Raw genomic sequence first — 22,708 nt, 5'->3', positions numbered from 1 at the left:
TTGGGGGGAGAGCAGATCTACCTCTGGTACCTTCCCTTCCTGCAGGCAGCGGAGCTGGGCTCTGAAGGCAGTGCAGAAATGAGGGTAGAAATCATGCCATTCCCCCCATAACAGCTTTGCAACCCCTCATGACCTCCTTTTGGGTCCAGACCCCCCATGGTTGCACCATGAAATTGACCAATTTTAAAATCCTCTGGCTGTGAAATTGACTAAAACAGACCATCAATTTGGTAGGGACCTAACAATACTATTCCAAAGAGCAGTATCACTCCTAATGAATGATGTCTTCCTCCTGTTGTCTTGTCAGGACCGGAACCTTGTCTTCATATTTGCCTGTAAAGTGCCACACACAATTATGGCACTATGTAAGTAAATGATACTTAATACCAATGAAAATGTTTGTAAAACATTCCTGCATGGGAGGAAAGTTGCTTGGACAGGACACTGGGGACCTTGCAAGTGGGTTGTAGGGCAGGTGGAAGGCTCAGATCAATATGCACTCCTCAAGACAGGCAGGGGAAGAGCCGAAATTCTGTTTTGTTAAACTGTTAAAAACACGATCATATGGTGGTGTTATCTAACTAACTATTAGTATGCCTACCTACCTAGCTGAGGGTTTCCCACAACCACCCATCCAAGTAAAATCAATGGTGACAAAGTCCCTAGTGGATTTCATGGAGTCTCAGGCCCATCTCCCTTTTGGGGTCAAAACTCTGCTTGGAGTAAGGTTTTCTTTGTTATTAATTTCCTGGGGGTGGGGTTGGCAGCGCACAGGGGCAAAGGGGGTGGCCGTGTGGGGCTGTCATTCTTAGGGCCCAAAGGCCTTCCCCAAGGGGGATCCCCTTCCCCAAAGAGGAAGGTGGCAGGGCAGCGCTTAGGCCCTGGTTGAGAGCAGCAGCTGACAGTGTCCTGGGCCTGTCCAGCCTGAGACGTGCAAACAAGCGGAACCCCGCCCTATAACTGAGCCAAACAGGTGGGTGTCTGGCTGCCCGCGCTGGGGTAGCCCCGTCGGTGTCAGCAGCCCGGGCAGGACGCGGGGGTTGGCGCTGTTTTAACTGGACTGTGGAGTCTGGAGCCCATGAGGCAGCCGGGGCTAGTCCCGCTCGGCCTCGCAAGGTAGCCCACGGCACGGCAGGCGGCAGTATTGTGACGCGCCCGGCCTGCAGGGGGCGCCCCCTGCTCGGCTCGCCTCAGCGCTACGAGCTCGCGGTTTGACTCACTGGACGCGCCGGGCCGCTCGCGCGCACGGAGTATAGCGACGGGGCGCGCGCGCGCTGGCTCCTCCCCCTGGCCGGGGCGGGCTCTAGTCAGCAGCTCGGCAGCGGCAGGGTGATTTGCGATCGGACGCTGCGCAGCTCGGAGCAGGCAGCACCATGGTGAAAATCGCCTTCAGTTCTCCCTTCGCCCAGAAGGACGAGCCCAAGAAGGATGCAGCCGAGGCACTGGTGGCTGACAAGGTGCGGGACGGGCTCTGCGGGGAGCGAGCCCCCTCCGCTGCCGGGGAGCGACGAGGGGTACCGGGCCGCCGCCATCTTCTCATAAGGTCTGCTGGCTGGGGGCGGATATAGCGCCCCCAGCTAGGGGCTAAAATGGCGGACGTTGAGGGCGCCCCCTAGGGCGGGGGCTCCCTCTCGACTCCCCCTGCCGGGTGAGGGGGTCAGCGCCCTGCCGCGCTAGGGGGAAGAGGGGCCTCTTCCAGTCCCTACACGGGGGAGGTGCCTGGTCACCTTCCCCCCAGGCCCACAGCGGGGCCGGGGCTCAGTGGCTTGCCCGGTGAGCTGCCGCCGCGGAGCCCTTGTCCTGCCCGGGCCGCTCTTGCGCCCGCTCGGGGAAGCGGACGGGGAGCGAAAAGGAGGAAGGGAGGGATCCATTTTGTGTGTGTCGGGTGGGGCAGTGTTATTGTTCCTGTCTCTAATGGAGGCCGGCCGGGGAGTGCAGGGCCTCTCCGCTCTGGCCTCCCCACAGCCATTTCCCTTCCTTTAACCCACTTTCTGTTTGGATGGCGTCACAGATTGCTGGGCCCCTCGCAGGGACCCGAGCTAGCCAGTGTGCGGCGAGCTCCGCTTAACCAATGAAAGCCCCGCTGCGCAGCGAGCGCCGCAGCTCCGGGCTGGGGAGCTAACGGGGGCGGGGGGTGACTTCTATGGCAATGCAATCGCCCATGTCCTGCTTTATGCTCTGTGCCACCCTTCTTGAGCCATGAATCCTCAACATCTAGAAGTACGTCCTGTTCCGTCCTCTGCCAGCCCCGAAGTTAGCTTTAAAACCTCTCCACGCTCCCAGTAAACAGTGTGTTCTCCTGCTGGGGAATGATTACACTGTAATTAACGAGCTGACTGGAGTGTTGTTTTCAAACTCTAATCTCTGTTTTAAACGTGGCACTCTTGCATAAGCATTCATAGTGAAGTTAGCAAAGTAAGTATTCTGGGAGGACTGAGCCAGCTAGCTCAAGCAGTTTTGTATATTTTACCTAAATCATGTTGCTGGTCAGAGCCTTTTTGTCACTCAAAATTGGTTCTGTCTGAATATGCAACTGCCACTGCTATTATGCAAGCATTGTTGCCAATTATTAGGAAAGATGGAATTGTTGTAAACTGTATAGGGTTATAGCTTGTGATCTGACCTACTTCGTGTTGACTGTATTCTGCCTTTCAAAATATTCTATCAAACTAAACTACATACAAATATAGACAAACTCCTCACTCCAATTCTGGGGTAATGTAGCAGATGGTCTTAGAGGTGCGTGAATACCATGCAAATCCACTTAGCCAAACAGAATTCACTTTTATTTATGTTCATTTCCTTTTTGCATTTGCTATAATAGTAGAAAGCAAACAAGTTTGCTGGCACAAATGTTTGCTGAAACAACACATTTTAAGAGAATACCAGAAAATACTTGTACCGAAAACATTTTAACTCAGATGTCAGAGTTCACACACAGAATCTCCTTCTAAGATAAATAAGCAAACAGCAAATGTCTCATGACTTGTGTATAGTCAGCACAAACCAACATAATTGTTCTTTTGTTTTTTGTTTTTGTAGTATTATAAATTGAAATAAGCACCCATCTAGATTGCTTAGGGTACCTTAACAATTAGAACCACAGTATTCAGTAGTATTAACATGTGAGTTAAGTAATCACGTGAAAGGATGGGGAACTATTTAATGGTATATATGAATAGTATCAGTACAGTATCATGATCAAGATAGGCAGGTACAAAATTAAACTGACCTCAATAAATTTAAGCTTTCTTTAAAAGATGTTTTATTTTGTGCCACTATCTAAATGTCTGTATGGTGAAACAAATTCTCACTACATATAAAATGTAATAATTTTTAAATGATCTTTTTCAACCTACTACTAGTGGCCATTTTGCTGAAGCATTACTTGTTACACCAGTAGTATGCAAGCAGAATGTCCAATAAACCAGCATCTGACATGGACAGAATTGTGTTAAAACTGATTACTTAAGAGCTAGTTTCTTCCGTATGTGAATTTTCAAGTTTGTGCTCAGCAAAACATGGATATCCCTTTTAAAAAAGGAATTCAGTAATATTCTTACAAAAGGCCCTTTTAATGTGCTTATTTATTTGTATTCCAGTAGTGCCTAGGGGTCCTAATCATGAATTAGGGTCCCACTGTGCTAAGCACTAGGCAAAAACAATAGATGGTCCGTATCCCAAAGAACTTGGAATCTAAGTCAATAGTAATCTCTTCCTGCACTAACCTGTCATGGGAAATCCAACCTATAGATGTTTTTTGATGTTTTGATGCTCCATTTGCTCAGCATATGCTGTTGGGTGTGTGTGCAGTTGGCAAACATAGCTAAGGGACACACAGTTTAAGATAACACTTATCTGAGACGTTTGCTTCCATTTCTTAGAAGTAACATCTACTGTTACTTCTCTGAATAAAAATATTTTCCCCATTTGTTGTGCATTTGGCAACACTGTGTATAGTGCCCACCTCCTGGTTGTATGGGCCTTTTACACAGCAACAGAGGGAGAAGATCACTTAAAGAATTGGAAAAGGTTATTGTAAAACCACAGAAACTGGCATGGGACTGGGGGTAATAGGATGACACTGAGATATTTACTTAGCATCTGGTGGGCTTTGCTTTGATGCACTCTCTCCTGTCAGGAATAACTTACTAAGGAGGTCATTGTATTAAACAAAAAAACAAGCTTTAAAAAAGCTTTGATGAAATAAAAATGATCTTGTTTGCTGCTTTAAAAGTTTTTGAAACTTGCTGGAGTTTCTTCAGTTAAGATATTTGAAGAAGGGTAGTTAGTTATACACCTGATAAATAGACAGTTGAGAGGTGGCCTCAAGCTCATTAAATCTGCTGTATCTTGAATGTAAGACATAACAATGAAATTTTGCATATTTTTCAAATTGAGTTAGAAAATGGCTACTCTTAAGGTTAGTAGAAATTTTTTTTGTCCCCCACCCCCCAAATACTTTGAGTCTACTGTGAGCAATTATTTATTTTGAATATTCTGAAGTGGAATAGTGTAACTTCAGAGGACATGCCATTTTTGCCCAATTCTGGAATTCCAAAGGATTTTTGAAATTTCTGCTATTAGCTATATTTTTACACTAAACACTTTCATTGCACGTGTTTTTTAAAAGGTTGGTCTTAAGTTGCCATGGCATCATACCAGGAAAACCTTTCTCAGATACAGCTTCTTTTTCCCAAGAGACATCTCTGCAAGTGTAGCCATGCCCATAGTGACACCCCATGTGGATCACAAGTCAAACTTGAGCACTTAAACAGGTAGCAGAATAACGATGACTGTAAATTCCAGGCAACTAAATTGTGTCAAATCTCTCATTCCTTTTTCTATAAAGGATCCAGAAATTGCAACACATGGAAATGAAAATTCATCTGGAAGATGTTTATTGACCCTTTTGGGTCTTGCATTCATCTTAGCAGGGGTTGTGGTTGGTGGAGCCTGCATCTACAAGTACTTCATGCCTAAGGTAATATGAATATTTGTTTTGTTCAGAATAAATGTTTGGTTTTGTTAACTTTAATATTTTGACAACCCAAAAATCAAAATATTAACTAATTGTAAACAGTACGTTTATTACAGGATTTCTGTCACGGTATTGATAAAAATTCAGGCTTAATAACTGAAATGAGTGACAGGCCTTGACACTTGAAGCTTGGGTAGAAAAGAACTACACTAAATTTCTGATTTAGTGTTAGATTAAAATTTAAAAATAAAATCAACACCAAAAAATAACAGCTGACTTTTTATTTTTAGCATAAGGTGTACCGTGGGGAAATGTGTTACTTTGAAAATGAAAATCAGGATCGTGCTCTAGAACCGTACTTCCTGCCCATTGCAGAAGAAGCTGATATTCGGGAAGATGATAACATAGCAATCATTGATGTTCCAGTTCCGAAGTTCTCGGATAGTGACCCAGCAGCTATTGTTCATGATTTTGACAGGGTGAGTTTAAAACGGGCATTTTAATGCTTTTAGAAAACGGATGGCTTTTACTACTGATGTGTCCTCTGGATGATAGCTTTAAATGTCAGCTTTATGTGACTTTGTTTTTGAGACTATATCCTTTCAGTGTGGCACCAACAATTCTGCATCTCACACTTCTAGTAATGAAATGTCTGTTGATAATCTGTCCCTTGGTGTTAACAAAGTTTACTAGTCTAGATGTAAACTCTAGCTACACTGCTCTCTCTTAAAACTGGAAGTCTTTTCAACCATAAAGTAAATGAAACAGGTTCATTCTGTTAAATGGATCTGTCAGTTGCTGTGTGATTTGACAATGTTGCCCATGATAGATTTTGTAGCTCCTGGGAATGAATTGTGCAATTTGAACTGGGGAAAGGAGAGTTTTGAACCTGAATTGGGACAGGAGAGTAAAATCTCTCCCCCTCTTTAATCCCATGAAGTTAGCAGCTTTTGGCTGCTAAAATCATGTTGGGGTTGGGGAGGTAAGGAGAAGGATCATCAGCATGATGTGGGTGTTTTAAAGATTTTCATGACCTACTAGGTTTAGCAGGCCAATACAGTGCTTTCAAGCCAAACACTTTTTCCAAAAATGGGCTTTCTGATAATATGAGACAGTTTGCCACTTCTCTCTGGATTTGAGGGAGTCTTTCATGGTCATATGTCAAGGGAGAGACTGAAAAAGGCTACAACTGGGGTTTCTGTGTAGTGAAGTCTACCTGGACTGTTGTTGAACCTTTTAATGAGAGCAAAAAAATCATGCTGAAATGCCTAAGGAATTACTACTTTCTAAAGACTTAATACATATTTTTTCTCTTCTAACCAGTACTGAAACTCTCACTATTGTTTATGTATAAATGTATCACTTCTATAAATGGAAATTGCTTTGAGTACTTAGCGTTGGCATCTACAGTTGTTAAAGATAGATTTGGGGGGGGGGTGTCAGTATCTTGCCATCAGTTGAAGAGACTAGGCAGCTTATGGTAACTTTAGTGAGGTTCTGCCAAGTATTATGCTAAATTATAGTTCATACAAATACTCTAGTCTAGCTATTTATATTAATAACTACACTGCCCCATGAGTGTTCTGTATCTTATAGCTAAAGGCATTATAATGTAACTGGAAAGTGACAAATAAGGGTACGTTTCCAGAAAACTAAGCCAGAACATGGATGTACTATTTCTGACTAGAGCCATATTTTAATTAGGCTCCTATAATTACAAGAAAACATCTTCAATATACCAAGTCCTCTCCCTGATATTAACTGTCATAAGATGCTCCTTCCTAGTAGGAAGACTCTTCAAGTATTAAGGCTTATACTCCCGTGGTCTCTTTCACTTTGAGTTAGGAGGTTCTCTTATGCAAGGTAGAGCTGTATCCTTTTTCATTTTTTGAAATTACCAACAATAAACTTATTTTTAGTTCCATCACTGCTTGGTCAAAAAATACTAATTCTGTTTTGATGTTTTTAATATGCACTGATCTTGGCCTGCTAGATACTTAATGAGTTTTGTGTTTCACAGAATCTAAGTCAGTTGTAATCATCATAAATTAAGATAGCACTTGATTTATTGAGAACAGCTGTTAAACTTCTTTCCATAATAGCTTCTGACTGCTTATCTTGACTTACAACTGGGTAATTGCTATGTGATCCCTCTGAACACATCCATTGTTATGCCACCAAGGAATCTGATGGACCTGTTCGCAAAACTGGCGGTATGTACAACTTCTTCACTACTTCGAATAGTATAGATAAAGGAGTGAATGGATAAAGAACTTGAGTTTTCAGGGTAACTGCTCTCAGATACTAAGTATCTAGCTTTAAGAAAGCTAAGAACTTGCAAGTAACATCAGCTCTGGCCACTATGGAGAAACGTGCAGCAGAATTTGGAAAACAGGTCTGAAATTGGAAGTTACTGGAATGGTTTGTGTTGGTTAAATAGAAACTTTCACAAAAGAACTGAATTCACTTGCTCTTCCAATTGTTGACCTCAAATCATTCACAGAAGTGCAGTTGTGAGTTTATTTCATGATACAAACTCAAAACTAGTTGCGTGGTAACTGTTAAATTCTGAAACAAATTGGTGCTTTCAAGGGACTCTGCTTTTTTAGAGTTAAAGTAAGAAAAACCTGATTTCTGCCTCCAAATGAGATTTTAAAACGGGGTGAACTTTCCCTGGCTGTGTTTTTATGTAGATATTTTTTCAAAGCCAGTGTAGACTTCTGCAATTTGAGCCACACATCAGCTTGTTAAATATAGCAATATAATAATTTTTCACCTTCATGAAGACATTAAACTTTCAAATAACCTAAACTTTATTTTTTTTAAATAAACATTTTAACCCAAACAGGAAACCGCTATTAAATTACTTGACTTGATCTTAAATTCTGGGTTTTTTTTTCCCCCCAAAACCAAGAAAATCAGATGGCCTTTTGAAACTATTTAAAACTTCTAATATTATTCAGGCTCTCTGCCAACTAAAAAAAAAAATGTGTCATGACAAAGCATTGAAATCAATAGACTGTAGTTATCGCCTCGGACCAGAGAGACAAACTTTAAAGGCTGCTGGTTTCTAGGTTTAGTTACTTGTGTTGGAAACAGTAATAACTTTTGCTAGGAAGTGTCCATATCTCCATGGAAGCAGACTTTATAATCCTTTCCTATGTAGTATATGTGCGTTTTGAAAAGGAGCAGGCATGATAGTGTCTAATAGCTGGACTGAAGGAAGAGGATCATGTTTTAGCATGTTGCGCACTGCTCTTCTGGTCATGAACATTACTACACCTCTACCCCAATATAACGCTGTCCTCGGGAGCCAAAAAATCTTACCGCGTTATATTGAACTTGCTTTGATCCGCCGGAGCACTGCTTTACCGCGCTGTATCCGAATTTGTGTTATATCAGGTTGCGTTATATCTGGGTAGAGGTGTACTTTTCCTTATGATACCATATGCTGTAGTGGGCATGTGAAGCTGCTGCGTCTACAGAGAAGTTATATCTGTCATGTCATTAATATATTTGGAAGCAGTAGCTGCACTCTTTTGTGTATTCATGGTATTTGCCTCAAATAAGGAAGATAGTTTGCCTCAAATAAGGAAAATACAGAAATACCACTTTTGAATAATGGTGGGAGGTTGAACAATTTGCTTAGACTGTCAGACTTAATTCAAGCTAGTTGGGGTACTAATATTAGGAAAGTTATAGTTAGAAGCTAGACGCACTCTCACAACCCAAGCACATCAAGAAATTAACAATTTGAATGTGACCCTCAGTGATGGGTAGGTAATGTTAAAAATGAATCCTGTTTTTGTTTAACAATCCAATGAACAGAATTAACACTCAAATCCAGTGGTGGTCAAAATTATTTATTCTTTGTTATGTGACCATCCAGAAGATTAGTACATTTCTTAACAGAACATTAATGAAGGAATTTAACTCCCTTTTTTTTTTTTTTTTTTAGACTGGTTCTTACTTGCCTCAGACTTATCTAGTTCGTGAAGAAATGGTGGTAACAGAAGAGATAGATAATGTGTCTGATTTGGGCATCTTCATTTACCAGCTTTGTGTAGGAAAAGAGACCTTCAGACTGCAGCGCAGAGATCAGAGAGCAGGTGAGTGTTTCCTACAGTATAGGAAATATACTACCTCAATAAAGAGGGGAAACGTAAAAACTTCACTCCAGAAACAGGTAGGTGTTAATGCCCCACTAAACAGGCTATTGCTACGTTTACCTACATTTTTATTTTAATATAGTTTTGTTCCCCTTTAGAGTTTTTGAGTCTGAAGATTTTCTCCTCCAACGAGACATGGTCTATTACAGGTTACAAAACGCTCATTGATATGCCCAAAACACCAACCTGAACATGAGTTCACTTTCACTCTTTTGTTTTAGTCAGAGGTCCTGAGGTGATAGAGTATTTGGAATTTGAGCAACTAGCTTGTGTATCAGTCTTGTTTGCAGGGGTGGGAGGGACATCCAAATTTAAGTCTAATGTTTGGATAATTGGCCTTCAGATAATAGGGGATTTCTCTTTTGTTAGATTGTACAATTTGTCAGAATGTAACTATTTTAGATGCTTGTTGTCACAAGTAATGAATACTTCGAGGGAATCTTAAAAGGAAATCTGAAATAAAGATGCTTAGATCTGCACGTGATACCAATTGACTTTCATGCTTTCAATCCTGAACATTTTGATGCAAGATTCAATTGCAACCAAACTAGAGCACTGCCATCTATTCAGGAATGAATTTGGTATCTAAGTGTTTGAAGTGGGTTTGAATACACAAATATGCCGCCAAAGCCCTAATGATACTGGGAGCTTTTTGGTCATCACAGCTCTTTAAAGCACTCGAGGGGTTTTTTAATACTAGAATTACTTTATGTAGTTCACAGTATAGTTATGTCAGTCCCTTTTAGAAATTAAACCTTTGCATCCTAATATGTAGGGGGTTGGTTAGAGGAAGTTGTTCAATTTTCCCTTCCTCTGTGTGAGATTTTTTTTCCCTGCTCCATTTTAAAGTGATCCTCCTGTCTGAAGTGATCTGAAAGGGTATTCCTTCACAGCCGGTTGGTGCCGCTCTTTGTATCTTAAATTTGCAGGTGCTTCTCATAGAAGCATAGAATATCAGGGTTGGAAGGGACCTCAGGAGGTCATCTAGTCCAACCCCCTGCTCAGAGTAGGACCAATCCCTGGGCTGGCCAGGGAGCAAGGGAACCTACTAATATGTGCTGCTGTTAGGTAACTGGTACAACTCCACCTTGTCTCAACATTTATCTTTGTCTTCTTCCTGCTCCAAATCCACCGGGATTTTGTGTGTTCCTTTATTGTTGCTATTGGCAGAATAAAACTTTGAAGGATCAGTTGTTTTGTTTCTGCTTCTGTTCTGCTGACAGCAGTAGGAAAGCTTTATATGCAGAAATGGGAATCTCTCAGTCCCCCTGAGAAGCTTACAAATGTGCAGGGGAGGATGTTAATTTTAATGCCCTTGGTAGGCACACACTTTTTTAGTTCAGATGGATGCTCTGTCCCAGTGAGTGGTCGATGCACTGAAGACTTTGCATAGTGGACTGCACTTGCCTAAATACGAGATAATCAGTTTTCTTTTGCTCTAGCATATTAACCCTCCATTAGTGTTGCTGACATGCCATGCTAATGCATTAGCATTGACTTCAGGAGTTCAAATCTGCCATTTACATGAGTTGCTTGCATGTAAATCTTTTCCAGGAAATAAGTAAAACCACTTTACTGCGGTACAGTATGTTGCTGTAATTAAGCTGGTTTGCCCTTACAATTTTTTTTTTTTTTTTTAGGGTTTTGTAATTGTACTGTTTTAGAGAATTGCTTGGGTCTAAAACTCTCCATAGAAAATCCTAGTCTAAAAGATAATGTCTTGTTATTGATATGCAGTAAATGCTTCCATACTCTATATAACCAGGGACACTAAAACTGATGAAAATCAAATGGTATATTCTCATTTTGCAAACACTTCTTTTGGGGGAAGAGAAGAGGAAATAATGAGAAGAGACAAGAATCATGTACTTAGTAGACCTTCCATTCAACTGTTACTTCCCAAATGATTTCCAGGCCTGAGATTGGGGATTGAAGACACGGTGCCTTTAGTTAGAGGTCCTCAACTCTTGGAGTTCATGTCCTGGATTTTTTTGCCACTCATTTGTTGACACTTCAAACCATGTTGTTTTCCCAGGAAGTTCTTTGGGCTTGGGAAACAGAGGAGGAAGGACAATAGTGTGTGGCTTGTTTTTGTTGTTCTAGTAAATTTTTTAACTGAGACTCCATATACAGAGTAGTTTTATACCCAGTTACAAACTTCCCACTGACTTTTTATAAACTTTCTATAAAAGCTATTTTAAAATAAGCTAAAATTCAAAGCGAAGACCAACTTTCTTGTCAGTTTATCATAAAAGTATAAGCAGACTGTTAGCAGCTAGTTCTCTGGAGGAGACTTTCATTGGAAACTCGTGTTCTGTTAAACTATCCAAACAAAACTGTTCCTAATAGTCAGCTTCTTAGCTTTCATGAGGTATCTGACATCACTGAGAGCACTCCACTAGGGAGACTGAATTTGATCAACTATTGCTTTGATTACAGTATTGTCGTGTTTCTCTTGTCCTTCTGTCTAATCTTTTTTCATTAAAACCACGTGGGAGAATCAATTTTGCTATGGTAGGGGTCTGCTGCTGACGTGTACTGATAGTGTTCTGTCAAGTTTTCAATGTATTTTATCCATTGTTAACAGAGTGGCAATCAAGGGCACGATCATATTCCTATCAGTGAGTGGAAGTTGTACTATTTTTTTTCTCTGGGACCAGGATTGGGCCCCAGAGGAGTAATCTCTGCAATGTTTTGGTGTAAGTGTATCTGGCTGAACAAAAAAGGATTGCGTTCCGCAACACCCTCTCTGCAGCCACTTCAGTTTTCTGAACCCTGGAGGGGAAAGAGGAACCAAAGGGAGAATTTTCCTCAGGAGCTTGCAAGAGTTATGAAGGGCTATGGTTTAGTAGAGGGGCTTATGGCATGACCTTAATTAGTTTAGAGACAGCAGCTTACAGTTTGAAGGGCTAAAAGGGTACTAGAAACAGAAGGAAATATACATTTATTCATAAGAGGTATTTAACACCTGTTTGTTTAGCCCTAGCATAATGTCAACACAGCTCTGAGAATAGTGGGCTTTTTATATTTAATCAATAGAAACAAGCTTGTGTACAACCATAGTGACAACTAACTGAATGACCTTACACTACTATTGAGTACGTAATTGTATATTGCCAGACCAAGCTAGTCATAAACTGCTGTCTCCTAAGAAATACTTCTTGCTATCTGTAAAGAACACAATCTTGTAGCTTGCTAATTTACCTTTTTCTTCCACCCAGGTCTCCAGAAGCGCTCAGCTGAGAACTGTCATACAATCAGACACTTCGAAAATTCTTTTGTGGTTGAAACAAAGATCTGTCAACAGTGAAAGACACTGGATGGAAAGTGACTATTTCACATCTTCATTAAAAAGTCTGAGCTTTACAGTTTGACTTCTAAATTAAAATGTGCAGTGATAATCAAAAGCCTTATTATGCATCTCCTGTGTATTGCTTGTATTACAAAACACAAAATCACCATTTCAGCTTTCTTTGATCCTTGGTATAACAGAATATTTTTAGTTGTCTTATGTAAAACTGAAATTTGAGACCTTTAGAAGAAATGTGTTATCAACTTATCCATTGAATGTGTCTGACTTAGAATTTTTCTGGGAAAGGCAGGGAAAAAAAATGTTAATTGATTCCTTGGTCAGAATTACTCCTGGGGGAATTCTATACCACTGTGCATGCATAGAATTTATGTCCCTGCAGATTTGTGTTTCCCCGCAGAAAAATGACTTTTTGACGGGGAAACAAAGGGAAGCCACAAAAGTGGCCATGTGACCCTTCTCAGCAGTAAATTCAGGACAGCCGGCAGAGAGGTAAATCGCTGTGAGGCAGGACTGGGGAAGACACAGCTGATGGCTCCTACCCTGCGCCAGGCTCAGCTGCTAGTCCTGGCTGGGCTGGGGAGGATTGGACTTCCTCTTCCCTTGCACGGCATCTGGGGCTGGGTCAGACCCACTCCCAGATTTCTCCCCTGGCTGTAGGAAGCTATACAAACTCTCCCCACCCCCCCCCCACACACACACACAGACACACACACACACACTCACACACTCTCTCTCTCTCTCTCTCTCTTTTCCTGCACCCATCATTCCTCAGCTGCAGCGATCACTGTACAGGGAGTTGCTTCCCCATCCATACATCCCTGTGCATTCAGGGCCCCTCACACCCAGATCCTCTCTCCCCCCCCCGACGAGCCGCATTCCCGCTGCACCTGGGCCACCTGGATCCCCCACCCTACCAAGCCCCAACCAGCTGCACCTGGCTTCCCCCCCCCCGACCCCCCCCCCCCCCCCACCGGCCCCCCCCCCCCCCCCACACACACACACACACTGAGCTCTATCTCCCCACACTAGGACCCCCTCTGCTGATCCCCAACCACCTTCACCTTGAGCACCCTGCAGAGTCCCATTACTGTTGCACCCAGAACCCCCCAACAAGTCCCTGTGCCTCCAGATCTTCTTCTCCCCCCCCCCCCCCCGCACTTGGCTCCCCCACTGAGCTGCCTGCACTTAGATTGCCCCACACAGAACCCTCTGAACCCACAGCTGGATTCCATCCACGCTTGGATGCTGCCTTGCTGAGCCTGCCCGCCCGCACCTGGTGCATGGAGGGGCAGGGCTCTGGGGTGTTTCTCGAGCAGGCCCAGTCCTTGCGCTGTGTCAGGGTTGGTTGCAGCCTCATCACTGAGTGTGTGCCCCAGGAGGGGGAAACTGCACAGTGATCGCCCACCTATGTGCAGCCAGTGCCCTGTGCTCCCCAATGCCATTCTGGAGCCTCCACATTTATTTGACTAAATTTGCAGAATTTTAAGATGTGCACAGTTCTGTTTTGTTTTTAATTTTTTGGCCCAGAATGCCCTCAAGAGTAGCCGGAATCAATTCTTATACACCTTTTGGTTTTTTTCACAGAATGATTAAATTTAATGCATTAATAATTTTGTGGTTTGCACATTTAGTGTAGTTCTGTAGAATTGCTCTGCACTCAGTTTTCTGGTTTGAAAAACAAAAACAAAAAAACAACCTTTCAACATTTATCGTTAAAGGTTTTGTTTTAACTCCCAGGTGTGAAGCATGTAAAATCTAACCTCAGTGATTATAAACCTCTAACATTGCTTTTTTCATTTTGTGCAATTACTGTATTGAACTTGTATGTATATTTGGAACCTTCCCTAAGTTTACATTTAAATTCTTTATACTTTGTTTCATTTTTGTGGTATTTAGTTGTCATAGATTTAGTTGCTGTTTAATCTCTAAAGTTTGTGTCGGTATTTTGGTTATAAATTGGTTTATCTTGTAACTGCTTGTTTCATTAAACCTCTCTTGATATGGCCCACTTGTGGATGTGACTGTAGCTGTAAATTTAACAACTTTGGCCTGTACAACAAACTTTTTAGATCAGAACTTTTTATGAGCAAGTAGCATTATTACTGCAGCCAGAGTATTGTTCCTTGTGGAGAACTGCAGTATAAAGTTGGTAAAGAGTTGTTAGAGTGCTGCAGATTCAAAACTTGAGTCTGTTTTAATAAGGGACTTTATATTGGTATTATTCCTGCAACCTTATAATAAATGTTTCTCTAGAACTATGGTGTTGGTCTTAATTGACACTTAAAATGGTGGCTGGGTATGCCATAACGAATGGGGATGGTGTGTGTGGATTTAGTGTACTGTCGTAGCATATTTCTAAAAAAATGGTAAATATGGATGCAGCCTTATGAAGGAAACGCTCCTTTATCTGCCTGATCATTCTTGTTCCTCTAATGTACTAGTGGGTACCTAAACTCAGTGTGGAAGTTTCCAGCTCTTTACCAATTGCTTTTTCCCTTAAAGGTGCTAGTTTTTGTTTTGTTTTTGGAGGATGCAGGGGAAGAGGGCTTCACGTTGTGTTTTTTGTGAGTGTCCTGCAATTTGGTAGCAAAGAAAACTTTTTGGACTGTGAGCTGTAGTTGACAGTGCCAGTGCAACTAAAACCATAAAAATCCTTTCACGAGGCTCTTTGAGAGCAGGATTAATAAAGATAACTTTGATTTTTTTCAGAGGAGCAGCCGTGTTAGTCTGTATCCGCAAAAAGAACAGGAGTACTTGTGGCACCTTAGAGACTAACAAGTTTATTAGAGCATAAGCTTTCGTGGGATGCATCCGAGGAAGTGGGCTGTAGCCCACGAAAGCTTATGCTCTAATAAATTTGTTAGTCTCTAAGGTGCCACAAGTACTCCTGTTTTTTTTTTTTATTTATTTATTTTTGGTGGGTACATTGAGACATACAAAGTAATATTCAGTAATTAACTTTCACGCTCCCCAACCAGACAATGCAGATATTACTGAAATTAACATCACTGTAAATGAGTACTGATGACAATCATGTAGACTTTGTGGCTTCACTTTGAATTGAGGTGTGTGCGCACGCACTGAAGTGTCTAAAATAAAAAGCTCACTTAACCGTTATTGCAGAATTTCATTTTTATCTTGTAAATAGAAAATTTTGCTAGCACTTGAGCATGAGGATCAGCATGACATCCCTGAATTTTTACCACATGTTTAAGAAAACCCAAAACTGTACATGAGGTTACATGTGCCACAACGTATGACACTCTGCTATACGGAAATAGGTAAGAGCCACTTTATAGTGGCTTTGTAAGCAGTTACTGTCCCTGTCACTCAATCCTGGTGTTGACTTCTTTAGAAAAAAATTTACCAACACAGGTTAATGTAGCACACATCTATAACACTTACATTTCACTTTGTTTGGAAAACAAAATGGTTACCATTCTGCAGACAACTGTGATTCAGGAAATGATTCTAGGTAAATGGGTGTTCTGTCGGAAGAGCTGGGAAGCAATTGGTGGTTCCAGAACGCGTGCTTTTTTTTTTTTTTTTTTAAAGAATGCATGTTGCAGCCATATATCAGCAGAATTTAACTGCTGCTTAAGCAATGGGATAAACAGATACTGGGGAGGAGGGGGAGATAACTTTCTGCAGGGACAGGCTATGAGTTGTGCAGACTTACCCATCAGGTTCCATGGAGCTAGTGATAATGGTCCTATCACAGGGGGTGGTGAAAATGGGTATTGTGACTTTGCCCAAATTGACACTCCCAGAGCTGAGGTGTGTGTATCACTGTCTCTGTAAGCAGAGGCTATGCTACAGACTCAGCTCTCTTCTGCAGGCTCTAATATTCAGTAAAGCACAGAAGGAAGCATGCTAAGTTTTAAGCACATGCTTCAAAGTGCTTTGAATAGAGAGGTCATGCTCATCTTTCAAGCTTGTACTTTGCTGAAGTGGGGAAGAAGTCTGACTTTGTAGGATAGAGTCAAAAGAAGGGGATTCTATTTGTCCCTAGCCCAGACTTGTTAAGGGAAGCCACTCCATCTTTCCCTGGATTTTTTTCCTCATGAGTAAGGAGGTGGGGGGCTAATATCTCAGAGGCTGGATTGTTTAATTTGTTTTGACATGCTTGTGTGGAAGGACTTAAAATGTTTAATACGAGTCAAGTGGTTATGCAGCATTTAAGTCTCATCTTGCTCTCTGATCAAGATCTTGGCAAAACAGCAATCTACTACTCTACATTTCTAAGTACATTTCCAATAACCCACATTTTTCCAACTTGGCTTTAAGCAACACTGAAACCCACAGCTGTTGTACAATGCTAGCACTGAATCCATTAGACTTGTCACCTAACGTAGAATGCACTGCAAGAATAATAGAACAGATGAGTGTCTCAAAATACCCAGGCAACTAAAGCTTCCTCACGCTTCAAATGGAGCTACCTACAGATCTAGGCAGACTTCTTTGCTTTGTTTTGGGCTGTCAGCTTGCAGCACATGCAGTGCAGCGGATGGTGCTGATAATCCAGAAACTTGGCTGCAGAGGACTATCGAACCCTTTTTTGTTTTGCAGGATTAATTGACATTTCAGCTGTACACTTCAAAATGAGGCTGGAGCTTATCCTAATGTTTGACAACTCTTGCCCATTTTGTATTAATTGACCGGTATAAGAATGGGAAGATCAGCCTCGAAGGCCTAGATTCACAAAGGGAATTTAATGCCTAACTGCGCCTTGAGATGCCTCAATTCAGCATCAAGCCACTGCCATTCACAAAAACCACTACTCAGCTGCTAGCTAAACCTGTAGGCACCTTAAGCTTCTAATTTTCCATTGGTAAAATCCCCTAGGCACTTCAGTTTCTGGTGGTGGGCAGGTACAAAGCCACCTAGGAGGAATGCCTAGTTTGTGAATTCCCCCTAACCTCCCCTGTGGGGCCTGATCTGGTAGGTGTACTCAGAGCCCACCTTGACCCCTCCTCCCCAAAAAGACAGGAGGGCAGGTGGCATCCTTATTACCAACAACTCAAGCGGTTAGAGCAGTGGTTCTCAAACTAGGGCTGCTGCTGGTTCAGGGAAAGCCCCTGGCAGGCTGGGCCAGTTTGTTTACCTGCCACGTCTGCAGGTTTGGCTGATTGCAACTCCCAGTGGCTGCAGTTTGCCGCTCCAGGCTAATGGGGGCTGCGGGAAGTGACGGCCAGTACATCCCTCAGCCCGCGTTGCTTCCTGCAGCTCCCATTGGCCTGGAGCGGCTAACTACAGCCACTGGGAGCTGCGATCGGCCGAACCTGCAGACGCGGCAGGTAAACAAACCGGCCCAGCCCGCTAGGGGCTTTCCCTGAACAAGCAGCGGCCCTTGTTTGAGAACCAGTGGGTTAGAGCACTCTCCTGTTGCACTTTGTGAGAAATACTTAAAATAGTCACTGGGCCAAAGAGAGAGAGAGAGACTATACCCAATGGGTAGTGGGAAACCTGGATTGAAGCAGAGCTTTGGAGAGGAGCCCGGAGCAGTGGAGCTGCAGGTTTTTGCCTGGAGCGGAGCCGGAGCACAGAAAATCTTGACTGCTCCAGGGTTGGTTTTTTTTTTCCCCAATCTAAAAGGAATGATATTTAGCAAGAAAGTCCTAACGGTGCTAAAAAGTTTCAGATTGTATAACAATTGGTATTAACATCTACTTTACCACTTTACGTACTATGTCACAGTTATTCTCACTTCGGCTGAAATCAAGATTTAATGTACAGATACAAAATTACAAAGTTTTTTTGAGATGTTTTATTAAAGAATCAGATAATTATCAGACATCTGGCAACACCGCAGACTGCTCCCACCCTTGTGCCAAGGTTAGGCGAGTATGTACTTGTGTAGATTAGTTAGATTAGTATGTGTTGATACTTCTTTTGTAAGGGTTGATCAACGAGATGCGCTGAGTGCTGCGATTACGGAAAAGTTTGATGCAAGACGCAACATAAGATATCACAAACAGGTATATTACAAAAAATAATGTTTTTGTTTATTAATATATTAAGATATCGCAAGAAATATTAACCACTTAAGCTCATATCTCACATGGCTCCCATTACCGATACATTTGTTCATTTGTACATGCTCCCGTATCACTCTGGCGGACTTATTTTATATGTCATCTGTTCAACGGTCTTTTGGTAGCGTTGTTTGTAATTTTAAATTGACTGAAAAAGTCGCATGCAGCAGGCATATAAATATACAGTAAACATTTTTGTATAAATTAGGAGTGATTTTTGTGAAATATCCAGAGTGATTGGAAAATGTCCAACACAACTTTGGGGGTGAATCCTTAGGTCATTTTAAGAAAAAACGTTTCTGTGAACACGTGTCCTAAAATTCTTCCTAAGGGAGCTACAGTCCTTTCAAGGAGGTGATGAAAAGTTAATTTTGTGATTAATATCTCAAATGCTTTAATATAAAGTAATGCAATTATGTCTGTGTCTTAGCGTTAGTATGTGCTACCATATTATATTATCCAAAATTATTTAAACCATAGGCGTCCTGAACTGGTGGTTAGTCATTTTTATTTCTTATTTCAAGAAAGGCTTGTTGTTGACAGCCCCGGCTACGAGCGGTAATATTATGTTCCCTAATAAGTTGTTAATTTTTGATTATTTACTATTACGTTCAAAATGTATGGTTCCAAAGTTGAAAAATAAGTAATAAGTAAAATTGTTTGTATCATTCTAAGCATCTAAGCAGATTAAAATTTTTAAACAGTTTTCTTAGAAACAGTTAATTATACAAAATAAATTAAGAGTACCATTTTAATGCATGTTTTAGCATTAAATCATATTCCAGGGTCATATCTGTTAAATAGTCGAAGATTTAAAAAATATTAAATAAAATTGGCCCAATCCCGCCAGTTCACAATGCCTGGGTTTAAACAATTTTATTTTTCAACCTTGTAACATGTAGCCTCGTTACTTCCCAACAGTTAATGTTATAGAACAGCGATAGCACATACTAACGCTATGATACATACCAAATTTCATTGATATATCTATATTAAAGCATTTTTGAGATATTAAAAACTTGAAATATTTTGAATATTTTTACTGCAAAATTTCATAAGAAAAACTAACTTGCAATTTATAAATAAAAATGTATATTAATTATGTATATTAAAAATACTTCTTACTGCATTAAAACTGAAAGAAACATGTTAAAATATTAACATATACTTTAATTATAATTTTGTGTAAAAAGAAAATGCGATCATTTTTGTCCAGAAATTCCAAAATAAATTCGAAGTACCTTAAGTGGTTAACATGTACCTGCTTGTGATATTATAAAAAAAATGTAATGCTTTTGTTCATTGCTTTTAGAAGATCATAACAAGAAACATTTGGATGCGGTAGCAGCACAAGAAGATTTGGCCATAGCTTCAACAAAAAAATCAAATCTGCCCCCCATGATTGATAGCCGATTTACGGAAAAGGATCTCAACGACGTCTTTACTTTTGAATTTGAAAAGCCCAAATTTGGGCTTTTGGGAAAAGCAAAGAAGAAATCGGCAACGTGCAAGGTGGAAAAGGAAGTGAATGGCGAGCTCAAACCATGTAGCTTCAAGAGAAGTGAAGCAAGTTCCATGAAACATTTCAACGTTTGGTGGCATGTAAAATGTAACCATCCTGAAAACTATGTGGCTCTGGTTACAAAAAAGGGCCAGGAAGATGAGGCAAAACAGAAAGCTGATGCGGCTAAATGACGTTCATCTGGCTCTTTGAAAACTCCTGGAGAAAAAATTTTTTGCGGAGCTTCATCTGAAAAGAAACCCAAAATTGAGCAAACAAAACTTGACTCCTATTTGAAGTCCTCAAAGGTTACAGTCACCATGGATGCCAATACTTTCCGTGAAGGGCTGATGGAAATGGTTTGCTTGAGTTCAACACTTCTCACTACCTTCAGGCTAAAGAACAAAGGATTCCAAAAAATTCCAAGGGGATATGGGTCGGCAGCTTGGCGTTTCAACGGGACATGATGTGGTTCATCATTTAGTTGTCAGCACCGCTGCGTCTGGTCGCAAAGAGCTCAAGAAAGCTTTGGAGCAAAAATTGTGCTACCTGAAAATAGATGCGGCAATCCGTGGAAACAGAAATTTTCTTGCAATCAATGCTCAGTACTACGAAAAAGGAAAAGATAAAGCTGTGGTAAAAACCTTGGACATAATCGACACTGAAGGGCGTCACAATTCTTCGTACATGAAAAGTCAAGTAAAAGCTATTTTAGAAAAATTTGGGATCAGTGAAATTTAAGTGCTGAGCATCTGTGTGGACAATGCAGCAAACATGACGTGTGCCGTCAAAAATTTCAGCGAGGACAATGAAACCATTTCTACCTCTGAGAACAGGGATGTGGACAGAACTGAAGCTATTTTGCCTGATGAAGGAACGGATGAAATTGAACTCAACATGGATGCTGCTGCACAATGGGTTAATGACCCTAGCCTCATACTTCCAACATGGCTTCTTGAGGACGACTCAAAAGTCCAACTGATGAGGTGTGGTATTCACACTCTTCAGTTGGCAATCTGGGATGGACTGAACCAAGGACATGCAAAGAAATTTCTGGCAAAAATTCGACAAGACGTTGTCAAACTACGAACCCCAAGTATTCAAACTGTTCTGCTTGATCTACATGGGGTAACTCAATCATTGGATACTGTGACTCGCTGGGGTTCAACGTTTGCAATGATTGATCGGCTTCTCGTTTTTCAATCTTACTGTGAACAAGTGGCTGCTGCTGGAACAAGAGAATTCAAGTTAACAAAAGCTGAATGGGACAAAGTGAAGAACATGCGAGACCTCTTGGCAAAGCCAAACCAAACAGCTGTGAATCTTCAAGCTGTCGATGTAACCCAGGGAGTTTTAATGAAGGAATGGCGAAAACTGTCAAAATTCTCACAAGAAAATGGTGGACAAATTGCAGAAGGAATTCTATCCTCCAGGCAGAAACACGAAGAGAAACTTTCTGACAATATTCATTTCCTTGCTGGAGTTTGTTGACCCACAGTATTGGATTCTTCTTACCTCAAGGGAAATATCAAAGGCAAAGGAAGGGCTCCTTGATATTGCTCGATGACTCGAAAAACAAAATCTATTGCTACGTTTGAACTCGGCGAAAGAGGTTGAAGAAAATGAAATACAACAAAAGGAGTCATCAATAATCGCATTTGCGGTTTCGGAAAGTTCACATCCTTCAGAAATAGCAGGCTGTTCTCAAACTTCCGTCTCCACTCTGAACTTGTTCGAGTGTCTATCCCTGAGACGTCTTCAACAATCACGGGAAAATGGAGATAATTCAAGCATCAATTCTTCAGAAGATGACGACTTCGAAAAGGAATTGGATAAACAAGAAAGATGCCGGCGAGTTTCTTTGATTCATAATTGTAATGAAGCATTATTCGAGAGAAACTTTCGGGAAGATTGTGATGCGATGGAGTCTATTGGTAGGCTAAAAGTTAAGTCTGTTTTTGAGGCCATTCACAGCTACCTACACCACATTCAGGCTGCCTGTAGAATTGCTTCGAGCATGCCAACAACTCGAGCTAGTGTAGAGTGACTGTTTTTGGCTTTAAAGTTAATTTTAAATGATTTGCGGCTGGCTATGAAAGATGACTTGATTGCTGCAATAATTTTTTACAGAATGTATTATGAATGATTCTAGTTTGTATCATTGTTGATGACATTTAAATTGTTTTAAAAGTCTGAATAAAAATGTTTTTTCAAAATTACAGTATGCACTTTATTTAGTTAAAAATTAATTTGAGTCGGAGTGCGGAGCGGAGTCAGAGCGGAGCTGGAGCAGTCACTATTGGTGCTGGAGCGGAGCAATTCAAAATTTTGATTGCTCCAAATCCCTGGATTGAAGTCCCTGCTCTGAATTGGGCAGAGGATGGATTTGAAGCTGGGTCTCCTACCTCCTGGGTGAATGTTCGAACTACTGGGTATAAGGTACTGGCAGCACCCCAATTTTCTTGAGAAGACTGACCTTGAATAAGGCTCCTAACTCCAGGAGAGGATTGACAGCTAGGCATCCCAAGTGACAATAGGTGTCTAACACTCTTTGAAGCATGGGCTTAAGGCACTTCCTGCTGGCTAGCTTAGGTGATTTCTCAGTCATCTTGCTGGCTTTTGGGACTCCCTGTTTTAGGTACCAATGCTCCCCTTGCTTTGTACCAGCAGCTTGGGCACCTATCCTGGGGTTCAGAGTGTCAATGTGGG

General features: G+C 41.4%; 2 protein-coding genes across 2 annotated transcripts; both read left to right on the top strand.

Moving 5' to 3' along the window:
- The first annotated feature begins 1,294 nt into the window (after positions 1 to 1,294).
- ITM2A (integral membrane protein 2A) lies at positions 1,295 to 12,559 on the top strand. The gene is made up of 6 exons (XM_034781204.1): positions 1,295 to 1,457; positions 4,853 to 4,984; positions 5,272 to 5,460; positions 7,084 to 7,194; positions 8,940 to 9,090; positions 12,372 to 12,559. The coding sequence occupies exons 1-6, from the start codon at positions 1,374 to 1,376 to the stop codon at positions 12,458 to 12,460; spliced, it is 756 nt and encodes a 251-aa protein (XP_034637095.1). The 5' UTR covers positions 1,295 to 1,373; the 3' UTR covers positions 12,461 to 12,559.
- Positions 12,560 to 17,806: 5,247 nt separating this feature from the next.
- On the top strand, positions 17,807 to 21,622 carry LOC117883387. The gene is made up of 2 exons (XM_034782654.1): positions 17,807 to 18,441; positions 19,811 to 21,622. Exon 2 carries the CDS (start codon positions 20,774 to 20,776, stop codon positions 21,488 to 21,490), a length of 717 nt encoding a protein of 238 aa, XP_034638545.1. The 5' UTR covers positions 17,807 to 18,441; positions 19,811 to 20,773; the 3' UTR covers positions 21,491 to 21,622.
- The last annotated feature ends 1,086 nt before the right edge of the window (positions 21,623 to 22,708 follow it).

Source organism: Trachemys scripta, chromosome 9, assembly GCF_013100865.1.
Source record: "Trachemys scripta elegans isolate TJP31775 chromosome 9, CAS_Tse_1.0, whole genome shotgun sequence".
NCBI classification, from domain to species: Eukaryota; Metazoa; Chordata; order Testudines; family Emydidae; genus Trachemys; species Trachemys scripta.
Note: the sequence above shows the minus strand (reverse complement) of the source record. Positions and strands in the feature narration are given on the sequence as shown.

Excerpts from the sequence above, each read along its gene's own strand:
- ITM2A (XM_034781204.1), top strand. The coding sequence starts at position 1,374 with ATGGTGAAAATCGCCTTCAGTTCTCCCTTCGCCCAGAAGGACGAGCCC. Across the intron at positions 1,458-4,852 it reads AGGCACTGGTGGCTGACAAG|GATCCAGAAATTGCAACACA; the intron begins GTGCGGGACGGG and ends TTTTCTATAAAG. Across the intron at positions 7,195-8,939 it reads ACCTGTTCGCAAAACTGGCG|ACTGGTTCTTACTTGCCTCA; the intron begins GTATGTACAACT and ends TTTTTTTTTTAG.
- LOC117883387 (XM_034782654.1), top strand. The coding sequence starts at position 20,774 with ATGACGTGTGCCGTCAAAAATTTCAGCGAGGACAATGAAACCATTTCT.